The sequence below is a fragment of the Colobus angolensis genome, unplaced genomic scaffold (assembly GCF_000951035.1).
Source record: "Colobus angolensis palliatus isolate OR3802 unplaced genomic scaffold, Cang.pa_1.0 Scaffold259, whole genome shotgun sequence".
NCBI lineage: Eukaryota > Metazoa > Chordata > Mammalia > Primates > Cercopithecidae > Colobus > Colobus angolensis.
Genome location: NW_012115810.1, coordinates 2,739,670 through 2,751,148, shown reverse-complemented (window position 1 = coordinate 2,751,148; position 11,479 = coordinate 2,739,670). Strand labels below are relative to the sequence as shown.

Below are 11,479 nucleotides of genomic sequence, written 5' to 3'. Positions count from 1 at the left end.
ATGTTCTGATATTCTGAGGTCAATATATATTCATTCCAATCCATGCATAATAGGTTTTTATTTAATTTTCAATGGGCAAAGTGTTGGAATAACTAAACACAACTGAAATTTTACTGCTGGTATGTGCATTTTCTTTCTAGGCCCATTGGTTTCCCGCAGCTGGAATTAGACATGGAATAACATATACTTAATGGAAACTAGTTTTGCCATGTAAATCCACTGAAATTGCACATTCTTTGAAAACTGTGTTTGCTATTTTTTATTTATTTTTTGAGATGGGGTCTTACTGTATTGTCAGGCAGGAGTGCAGTGGTGTGATTAAGGCCTACTGCACTCCTGACCTCCCAAGCTCAACCCATCCTCCCACCTCAGCCTCTCATGTAGCTGGGATTACAAGTGTGAATTACCACACCCTGCTAATTTTTAAACATTTTTTTGTAGAGATGGGGTTTTGCCATGTTGCTTAGGCTGTATGTCCACTATTTCGATCAAATTCAGGGTTGCTTTAAAATGTGAATCACAAGAAGCTGTGGATATCAGTTTGTGTTAATCACAGTTTAGCAGTTCTTAAGGAGACCACACCCTCCCCCCACAAAAAAAAAAAAAAGCAAAATGAGAGAAATTTGTTTTTAAGCCTTTTAGGAAATGTGCCAGTGGAAAACACTTTAGATGGTTTGTAAATGCAATTAGTGATCTAATTTTAAATAGAAAGACCTTTGTTCTCATTAATGTTGCCCTATGTTTAATTTTTGGAGATGGCTTCCTATACTGTCAGAGGTTTATAACTCAAACTTTGTATTTTTAGTTCCAATGTGGAGGAATGAATGTAATTAACTTTAAACATCTTGATACAGAAGGACCTGAATCTGTTTGTAAAAGTGACTAAGTTTCCTTTATCCCCCTGGAATTCCCATGAGTTGAGGATCATCTGAATCTGAGTTGCATCCATGAACAGTTTTATCCCTTGCTTTCTTATTTGCATGGAAGGCATTTTCATAACAAAGTACTGGTTTAGTAAAAGCAGTAAATAGGAGTCTCCATGCAACAGAAATTGGAGTTTCCTATAACATGCATGTGATTTAAAAAATAAAAATAAAAAATAAGGTGCCGTGAGATGCTGGCAGTTTTAACATTTGGAAGCAAAAGTTGTTACACATATTTACATCCTAACTGCTCAATTTTACCTTACAAGCTTCAATTTAGGAAAATATACAGTACTTTTGCATATAATGGTACCTTGTGAGCCCCTGAGTCAAGTAGAGAGGATTTAAATAGAAAAAGGAAAACAGCCATTAAAAGCACTTACATTGTATGTGGAGTAAATAGTACAAAATGATTATTTCCCTGGAAGACCAGGATCAGAAACATGCCTATGAAGACCCAAGATTCCTACAGTGCTTAGGGATGAATCTGGCAAAGAAGGATGCCTAATTGGATGAAGGTAAGTTTTTCTTTGCCGCAGGTGAAGCTCTAAAGACAGATCACTGTCTTGTTTTAAAAGTGAAGTCAAGTTGTCTTCTGAAGCTGTGTTCAGATGCACCCCACTTGAAAGGGATTCTTTGGATTTAAGTTTAGATTTTTCAAGGTCTAGAAATTCAGGACACTGATGGAAAAAGAACAAAACAAGTTTTTATAATTCACATTGATAGTCATTGAAAATTACACTAATAAAAACTTAAGGGTTTTTTTCTCATTAATCTGTATTTGATTAGTGATATTAGCCAACATTTCCCTCCCAAAATGAGTCAAGACATCGGAGATTGGTTATCAGTATAGATAATCCTAACCAACCATTCCAAGAACTTTTATTTAACCCTGGAACCAGATTTTAAAAATCAAATTAAAAATATATTACTTTACATTGAGTTTTCCAGATGAATTAAATTCAAAATTTAAGACAAAATTGAGATGAGGAAAGGGATCACTTGATGAATAAGAGGGTATAAGGAGGAAAGAAAAGATGGGAAATAAAATCAGTCATCCCTAGTCAGATAATATTACCTAAACCTACTGAAAACAAAGAACAAAATAGATGGTTTTACATGTCATAGAAAAATGACATGTTTCCCAGTCATTCAAAACTAGTTAAATTGATTTCTGCTTTCAGATTTTTAGAAGTATTGCATTATTTTCCTTCTGGCACATTACCTTCTTTTATTAGTGTGGTTTCATTTTCCAGAACATCTTAAATTAAATTCCTAAACATCTAAAAAAGTTTTACGAGATTATTCTACAAATCTTTATTTAAATCATTGTTCTTAGGTCCAATTTCACCATAATGTTTAACTAATTAAGACTAATTCCCAAAATAGAATTACAAGGAAAGCTAGACTACTCATATTAACATAAATCAAAGGCCCCCTTTGAGGGCTTCAGAAGCAGGATAAAGAACTTTAAATTGCTTTTCTTACCATGTTTATCATCCAACTGAAAAAAATTTAGAGATCTCTGGTGATGGGTGGGGTACAGAAGATATTACTAGTCTGATGGCATCTGAACCTCAGGTCTAATCTGGCCAGCCTACTATTTCTCCTCCCCTTCCTTCCTGAGACCTCACCCAGCCTTTGGCACTGTAGAAAATTACAGATTTTTCTTTGAAGCTCTTTTTGGACCCAGATTTTTCTCTAAGCCCTTTTTGGAGCCAGGAAGACTATTCCTTAGACTGCAAAGCTCTACCACATATAAATTTAAGCAGGTTGATTCTGGAAGAAAGGTTTTCCTTAAAAAAAAAAAAAAAAAGCTAATGTTTAGAATCATTATTCTAGCTTCATTGTTCTCAAACTTTAAATGAACATATAAATCAGCGTGGGCTTGTTTAAAATGCAGATTACAGGGCCCATTTCCAGAAATTCTAATTGCGTAGAAACAGAGATAGGGACAGAAATCTCTCTTTTCCACAGCACCCCAAGTGATTCTGATTTAGGTGACCCCTGGAAACACACGTTGAGAGACACACTTGGTTGGATGGTATCCACACTCACTTGTGAGGAAGGGCTGAAACTTCGGTCAGTTTTGATGGATGCTGCCGGTTGACTGGTTCTCAACAGCCGGATGATGGGTCTCTGATATTCAGGTCCTGCTGTTACCATACTGTAGGCTGGGGGGACCACAGTGGTTTGTTTCTGCAGCAACTGTAGGATGGTCTGGATGTCAGTGGTCATTTGGGATTCAAGCCTACAGAACAGATAGAAGTAGGAAAAGACAGTCCTAAAATAGTCCAGAATTTCAAGAGCATTTAAAAAAATTTCAGCATTACCAACAAACAGAATTATGGCCTTGCTTTAAACAAGAAGGACAGGAGAGGGAGCACAGAATCTCTCTTCTTTCCTGACGGATACTTACTTGTGTATGTCTCACTAATGATTCTGATAAAGACTTAGCTTTCCTGTTCATATTAAGAGTTAACAGAAAATCAGATGAACAAAATAGACTACATGTTTACTAACCTTCATTGATTTCAAAATGTAAAACACACTGATAATTTATTTTTAATCAGTAATTGTCTTTGCTTTTTAATTAGGTTTTACTCAGTTTCTTGTGAACATTTTATTTGCTCTTAAAAAATAGATTGGTAGCACATTTCTTTCATAACTGCAGCATCCCAGGATAATTTCTAATGTGTTTTTACATTTATATTAATGCTTTTTAACCTTACCTCTTTCCTATTCATTTTAAGTATTGTATATTATTTCTTTAATGTTTAATGCTGCTTAATGTTAAATTCTTTTTCTCTCTAAATATGTCATGGCCTTTGATATGTAAGAAGTTGATCAAATTTGACTTCACTTACTTCTAATTGACCCATCTGGCCTGCAAAATACCAGTCTATTTTTTCCCCAAAGCTCACAAGTAGCCAACTGGCCTGTTAATTTCATTCTCATTTTAAATTAAAATTTAAGGGAAAATAGCAAAATATAATTGGTCAGATTCTCTTCCTTTGCATGTGTTAGCAACAGCATTAAATACAGAGGAAATTTTGTGGACACAAGAACAGAAAATTTGGACCATACGCCTCTTTAGAAAATTCTTGTAACTCCACTTATTTATGCTGTTTTGACTCTGAATAAAGAATGGAAATAAAACAAAAAAATGTAAAATCATAGGATTAATTTTGCCCAATTAAATTCATGCTGTATTTGTAGAATTCAAAGTAGAAATTGGCTTTTGATTTGATAGAGAACATAATAAACCTGGAAAACATGAGAAAATATCTTATTTATTTATTTTTTTTTAGTTTTTGATATTAACACTTCAAATCTTCCTTCTAAGAATCACAATAATGCATTATCTTTACAGTTTTTCTATAGTTAGTAAATATAGCCATATAGCTTTGTGTCTTCTAAACCAATAGCTATGAATTATACATGACTTTGCAAATGCCATTTTTTCAAATGTCAAAACCACACACTGAAAAGGGGAAAAATTGAGTTACCAACTGGTTTATTTATCTACTTTTGATACCTGATGGTCTGATCTAGTTTGTATGCTTCCAACTAAACTAAGCAGACCCATTATTTCACTGTTATGTGTCACACACATTTCCTTAAGGAATATGTGTTATACACATTCTTTCATTTCACTCTGCAAGTCCCAGCTTATATATTATCTGTACCCCAAAATCTTTCCTTATTTACCCCATTCAGAATTACTTTCTTCTCTGAGTCTCCAAAGCAAATTATACATTCAGATTCATCATAAATATTTCTGTACACGGCCGGGCGCGGTGGCTCAAGTCTGTAATCCCAGCACTTTGGGAGGCCGAGACGGGCGGATCACGAGGTCAGGAGATCGAGACCATCCTGGCTAACACGGTGAAACCCCGTCTCTACTAAAAAATACAAAAAACTAGCCGGGCGACGTGGCGGGCGCCTGTAGTCCCAGCTACTCGGGAGGCTGAGGCAGGAGAATGGCGTGAACCCAGGAGGCGGAGCTTGCAGTGAGCTGAGATCCAGCCACTGCACTCCAGCCTGGGCGACAGAGCCAGACTCCGTCTCAAAAAAAATAAAAAATAAAAAAAAAAAAAATTTCTGTACAAATGTATTCCATTACTAACAGCATTCAGTTGTGAGTGGCTTACACACGTTTGTTACAATGAATGTAAAAGGATTTGGGGGAAAGACTGGAAGAAGAACTGCATCAATAAGGGAGATTCAAGATCCAAAAGTGAGTCAAAAATTATGGTGATGTTTTTGTCATATAAATCCTTTGCCAAACAGCAGCTGTCTCTGAGAAATAAAATCTCTTTATCATGGATTCTACCTACTTGAATAGTGTCTATGAGGAAAAAATCTATTGGAAGGCGAGGCTTCAGCATCCATACATCCAGTAATTGCAGCCCACTGCCATGAGTGGGACTCAGGCACATGACAGCTCATGTGCAGGTAAAGTGGCTGGTGCAGGGTGAGGACAGAGACTGTGTCGGTATAACTTAGATAAGAGCATAGCCCACCTCTGTCAATATGACATTGTTGTTTGTTCCAGGAAAACTTTGAGAAAAATAAGACTACACTAATAAATAACTTTGCTACTTCAGGAAATTTCTATAAATAACCTTATTAAGACAGTATCAGTTCATCTCAACAAATACTTTGTTAATCAGACAAACTTTATGAAGACTTGCTTCAAGATCCTCAACTTACTGCGTCCATCAATCCTAAAGTATATCATAAACTTTACCCAATTCCAGTGAGCTCCCCACTTTGAAATACCCAGACTCCAAAGTTCTATAAATGTTCTTCTTCTCAGCGGAATATTTCTGAGACATCACTGAGACTCTGGCCAGATGACAGTCTTCCTTTCTGCAGTAATTCTGAATATTTAATTTTGTTTTATTAACTAGTTGTTAGATATCTTGGGTAGTCCAACAAAGGACAGCAGTTTGCTGATAGGTTTTTTAATATGCATAGGGTTGTATTTCAGTGTTTTATGACAAGGGTCTGTTAACTTAATAAGAATGGACTCTTGGGCTAGGCACGATGGCTCATGCCTGTAATTCCAGCACTTTGAGATGCCAAGGTGAGTGGATCACTTGACCTCAGGAGTTTGAGACCACCCTGGGAAGTATGGCAAAACCCTATCTCTATAAAAAACTACAAAAATTAGCCAGGTGTGGTGGTGTGCACCTGTGGTCCCAGCTACTCAGGAGGCTGAGGTGAGAGGATGGCTTGAGCCCGGGAGATCGCACCACTGCACTCCAGCCTGGATGACAGAGGACAGAGCCAGACCCTATCTAAAAAAAGAAAAGAGAAAAATAAAAAAAGCGGACTCTTATACGAGACTAAATAGCCTGCTTTACTTAGGAGGAATTACAGAGAATTTAAAATAAATCCAGCTTGGTATTTAAAACAGAAAATAACATAGTTTTAGAACTTTATCTTCTGTCAGCATAGTTACAAAACTGTGTAAAGTGAATATTTTTATTCATTCACTCAGAGACCCACAATGTACCAGGTACAACGTTAGGTAGCAAGGTGAGGGAACAACATGATAATGAATAAATATGAAATCTGGTTTAACAGTGCTAACAGGAACTAAGCACTTAGGAAAGACAAATGAAGGAGGCGCATAAATAACCACAACGCTAGGAAAGCAATTGCTCAATGCCATATTAGAGGCATGCAGATAAACTGCTCTGTGTGCAATGGAAGGAGTTGCACTAACAATTTTTACTAACATTACTAACAATTTTTACATTTTCTAGGGCTTCCCTACTCAAAGTGTGTGTGTGTGTGTGTGTGTGTGTTTGGATGGAATCTTGCTCTGTTGCCCAGCTGGAGTGCAGTAGCATGATCTTGGCTCACTGCAACCTCTGCCTCCCAGGTTCAAGCAATTCTCTGCCTCAGCCTCCTGAGTAGCTGGGATTACAGGCACCCACCACCACGCCCAGCTAATTTTTGTATTTTTAGTAGAGATAGGGTTTCACCATCTTGGCCAGGCTGGTCTCAAACTCCTGACCTACTGATCCACCCGCCTCGGCCTTTCAAAGTGCTGGGATTACAGGCGTGAGCCACCGTGCCTGGCCAAAGTGTGGTCTTTATATCAGCAGCACTGGACATTGCTGGGAGCTTGTTAGAATGTGGAATCTCTGCCAATTAGACCTATTAACTTGAATCTGTATTTTAATAAGGCCTTCAAGTGATTCAAATACACATTGAAATTTGAGAAGCACTGGTCTAGGATCAAGTCTTAATGATTTACCTAAAGAGGTATATCTGCAGGCATAATATATAAATATAGAATAACATTTCTTATGTAAACCTTTAACCCTATCTATAAGTTAATCAGTCATTAAAGCAGAAAAGAAGTGGTAGCAAGGACCATTCCAGATAGACCATTTTATTTGTTTTTATCATATTTTGTTTTTAATATGTGTATTTGAATGAGACAAATGGTGTAGGAATTCACAGTTCTAGATTTGAACAAATGCCAAAGCTAAACAGGGTAGACTCAGCTCTAGAAAGTGTCCTGGGATTCTCGCTCTGCAAAGTAGAAGTCTGAGTTGAGCTGCCCCCTTCAAACATTTTGTATACATTTAACTTCTAGAATAAAGTGGAGGTGAAAGGTTGTTAGAAACAGCAGTGGAGTAAATATGTAGTATTTTGAATTTTAAATCCCAAACAAGCAAAAAAAAAAGTTTGTGAAAATATCAGAGGTAATTAGAAACAAATGTCAAAGGAGATGTAGTATTGGTGGTAGTGTCATCCTGAATAATGAACAGGGGCACTCTAAAAGGAAAAGATATTTATATGGGAATATGCAGCACAATGGGAATATCCATGCCATAGTAAAGTATGTGCTCATTCTGAGAGGTAAAGATGGAGATTTTTAAAGGAAAAATGAGGAAGACTACATAATTGTTTTGAAATGATTATCTTTGGCTACAAAGATCAATAACAAGGGTGACACTGGTCCGAGATTGGACAGACAGTTGCTGGTCAGATGTCCTTGCAGAAGTATTTTTTGTGTTAGGTTGTAGTGGCCGCTGTGCAAGGTTGTGGATCTTATAGAGTCTTTGTGATAGTTTTTGTTATCAGGCATACACCCCTCTCTTCCTGGCCTTCCCCAGCTCTATTTGTCAGGGATTTTCTAACATTAATGACTCCGTTTTGATTTTGACTACTTTCACAGCAGCAATTCAAAACATATTCAGGAAACACATACCAATATCGGGAACATGTTGAAAGAGATTTAATTGCATTTTGTGGAAAAGTTTTATACAGTAATAATAATATACTAACGTAATAAAATAGCAATAACAATTTTTATTGCTGTTGGGTGATTGCACACCAAATGGATCATAGATAAATGTGCCCTTAGGACAAATGTTTTAAGCAATCATTGACTTATCCTAGCAGCAATGATTGGCACCCATGACAGAGCAACCAGGTGATGCTAAAAATCTCAATTTTAGTTCTGATGAAAGGTCCAAGCCAGGAATTATATGTAGAGTAGGAGAATAAACTCAAATGAACACCAGTAATAGAAGTGAAGTTCCTTGCTAATCAAATTTTACCTATCTGCAAGTACAACATCTTCCATTTTGTATAGTATATGTAGTTCCCATTTACATTATTTTAGTCCTTACAGTAGCATTATGGGTAGGCATGAGTCAAAGTAGGAAATAGAGGGAAATTTAAATGATTTGACCCAGTAATCCTGTAAATCATTAAGTAGCAGACTTAAGACCTTTTCCTGTGCTTACCAATTGCAAGTACAGTGATAGGATTGTGCTAAATAAATCACTGCTGCTTCTCTCATTCATTAATTCACTTGTGTGTTCAACAACAATAAACGCATGGACAAAATACACAAAAAATTTTAAGCATAGATAGTAAATAAATCAGTAGTTTATGTGATATAGGCAAAACTCAGAGATGTGTTAAGTACAGATGAGTAAGCAAGTAGCTTGCTAAACATGGCAGAATTCATAAGCTATATTAAATAGCATGCTAGTAACCTGCCAGGCATACCAACGATAGAAGTATGTAACAAACAAGAGTGTTGCTTATACATAGAGATGGAAAGAACAAATTATTCTCATGTCACCTCTAGGTAAACAATTGTCATCCCAAAATATGGTTACCCATTGGTGATATCAGTATCATTGCATTCTGACTCCACGTGTGCCGTACCTACGAAAGGCTGATGAAACACACGACTGTTGAGCTGGCTAGTTGGAAAGCCGTGCTGAGGTCAGGTATACTATACCTTGTATCCTTGTTATGGAGCAAGTGTGTGCCACTGGCACAGGAGATTATTTTGGTCTGCAGGCCTGCAAACCTCAACTCTGGTCTTGGTAACTTCATTACACTATGGCAAATGCATGAACATTGTGTAAGTCAGAATTGGGGTAGTGCAATCCTTTTACCAAGCTTGCGCGTATTCAAAATGTGTTAATTGCCCCATATGGTTTCCCTCTTCTATCACTTGTATTTTAAATTGATTTAATAAATCTTGTGATTAGAGCATTTGAATTTAGTCAGTGCAGTTTTCTGTCTGAGACTACTGGAATATCTTGCCTGGTGGTGAGCTAAGAGGCTACTATTGGATCAAGACAAATTCTCAAATGAAACACAATTAAAACAGCTGTGTCATACTCACTCATACATTCTTTTCAATCTCTTTGACCACTTTAATTTTAAGGAAACCACGCAGACTTACGGGAAGAGATTGCCTCCTCCCTAAACTAAGATTTATTTATCACGTTTAGTGATTTAGATCAAAGGTGAAGGAAACAAGAAACTCTGTGTGTGAGACTTTCAATTCAATTATGTTTTTTGACAAGCTGACTGAATAACTAAAAGTTTAAATGTCTTTGTCAGTATTTTTTAAATGCCCTAACACATAACTAAGCTATCAGGAACATCCGAAAAAGTGTAAAAGGAGGATTAAAAGAGGAAGGGTGTTAGTTAAATTAATTAGGGATTATTTTGAGTGGGGAGAAGGGGGTTTTCAAAGGTAGCCAGTGCTGGTAAAATACTAATTGGATGACAAATAAAGAAAAAAAATAGGATTTATGCTGCCAGAAGTATGAAGTGTTCTAAATAAATGCTCCTTTCGACACAAATTATTCTGTCAACTTCTAGTCTTATTTTAAAGTAGTAAATGTATAAGGAAATTATGAGATCATGGCAAGGAGAATTTTCCATTTGTAAGGAGTAAAACTGGACCCATGTAAGGGGTTGGGTTATGTTCTCCTTTTACCCTGTCACTGCTTATACCTGTTAAGTTGTTCCTGGAGCAGATCTAATCTTTGTTCCACTTCCCCGTAGGTGAGGTCGCTTTCGGTTTCAGAGATACCCCAGGCAGCTCGCTGAAGTGCAGATGGACTGGAGTCTTCAGGCTGGGGATGTCCGTTTTCTCGTTCCCAGCTTCGCATGTCAGTGATGTCTGTGGAAAATAGCGAGATGGATGTCAACCCTCTTAGGTGCCCCTTTGCGTCAATAACACACAGATATCCACAAGACAAGCTGAAAAGGGATCGGAGTATAACCTGAGAGACAGAGAACCAAAAGCATTCAGTGATGTGTCCAGGGGCCACGGCCAATTGGTAGCAGGGTCCCACTTTCACCCTGCTGGCCCTACGTCTCGTATCCTTTTCCATGTGAACAAAAACATGTAGCAGGTCCTGAGTATTGATTAGGATTTTGTTTTCTTTCTGTTTGTGCTAAGAGAAGATAAGCACAGCAGAACCAAAACTGATGAGAGAGCAATGAGTCTGTTCTGTTTGCACTGAGTTATCTAGGGTTTAAGATTTTTAGGGGTCTTTCCCACAGGATAACTTGCATATGTTATGACTTAGAGTGGGCCCAAGAAGAGAGCCTTAGAGAAGTGTTGACCTTCAGGGTGATTCCCTTTGGCCAACCCAATTCAAATAGAGCCAAGAAGCCATAGGCCATGAAAACTGGGAAGAATCTTACAAGTCCCCTCGTCGCCAGCTACTGTTTCATGTTTTTATGTTTTCTTGTAGCCGCTTCTGTGCTGCCCTTTACCATAATTATATTGCTTTCTAGTATGTTTTTCCTGTGGCTCTTTATTTTAAATATTGCTATGTTACTCTACTTTAAGATAAACTATTTGTTCAAGTCTGCTATTTAAAATGTTCTAAGTATCTATTATGGGCCAGATAACTTGGTAAATATGGAGGAACTTAAGACAAAGGAGACCATAGATCCTGAAGAATTCAGTCTAGCAGGGTTGTGATCACTTTTCATACAGAGATCCATTTTTCTGAACTTCTTTTAATTTCCTGTTTCTCCTACAATCTATATTTTAAGCTGTCAATATTTGGGGGCAAATATGTCCTTTCCCTCTTATATTTGTCTATATTTTAGATGTTTTGCTGCTCTTTTAACCTCTAAGAATGATTAACAGTTTAGAAAATAAAACTTATGAAAAAATAGACTGGAGCTGGGAATTGACTTTGGAGATGAAGGAGAAATATTTTTCTTCTTCACTGGGAGGGCTAGTAGGAAGGAAG

The 11,479-nt window shown here is 37.1% G+C and overlaps 1 protein-coding gene across 1 annotated transcript in view; it reads right to left on the bottom strand.

Moving 5' to 3' along the window:
* Positions 1–912: 912 nt before the first annotated feature.
* KCNH7 (potassium channel, voltage gated eag related subfamily H, member 7) overlaps positions 913–11,479 on the bottom strand; it is a 469,753-nt gene continuing 459,186 nt past the window's right edge. Inside the window, exons 14-16 of the mRNA XM_011947085.1 lie at positions 10,221–10,389; positions 2,982–3,174; positions 913–1,603 (exon numbers count right to left, since the gene is read on the bottom strand). Of these exons, the coding sequence (XP_011802475.1) occupies positions 1,337–1,603; positions 2,982–3,174; positions 10,221–10,389 (629 nt within the window). The 3' untranslated portion in view covers positions 913–1,336. The remainder of the gene's footprint in view (positions 1,604–2,981; positions 3,175–10,220; positions 10,390–11,479) is intronic.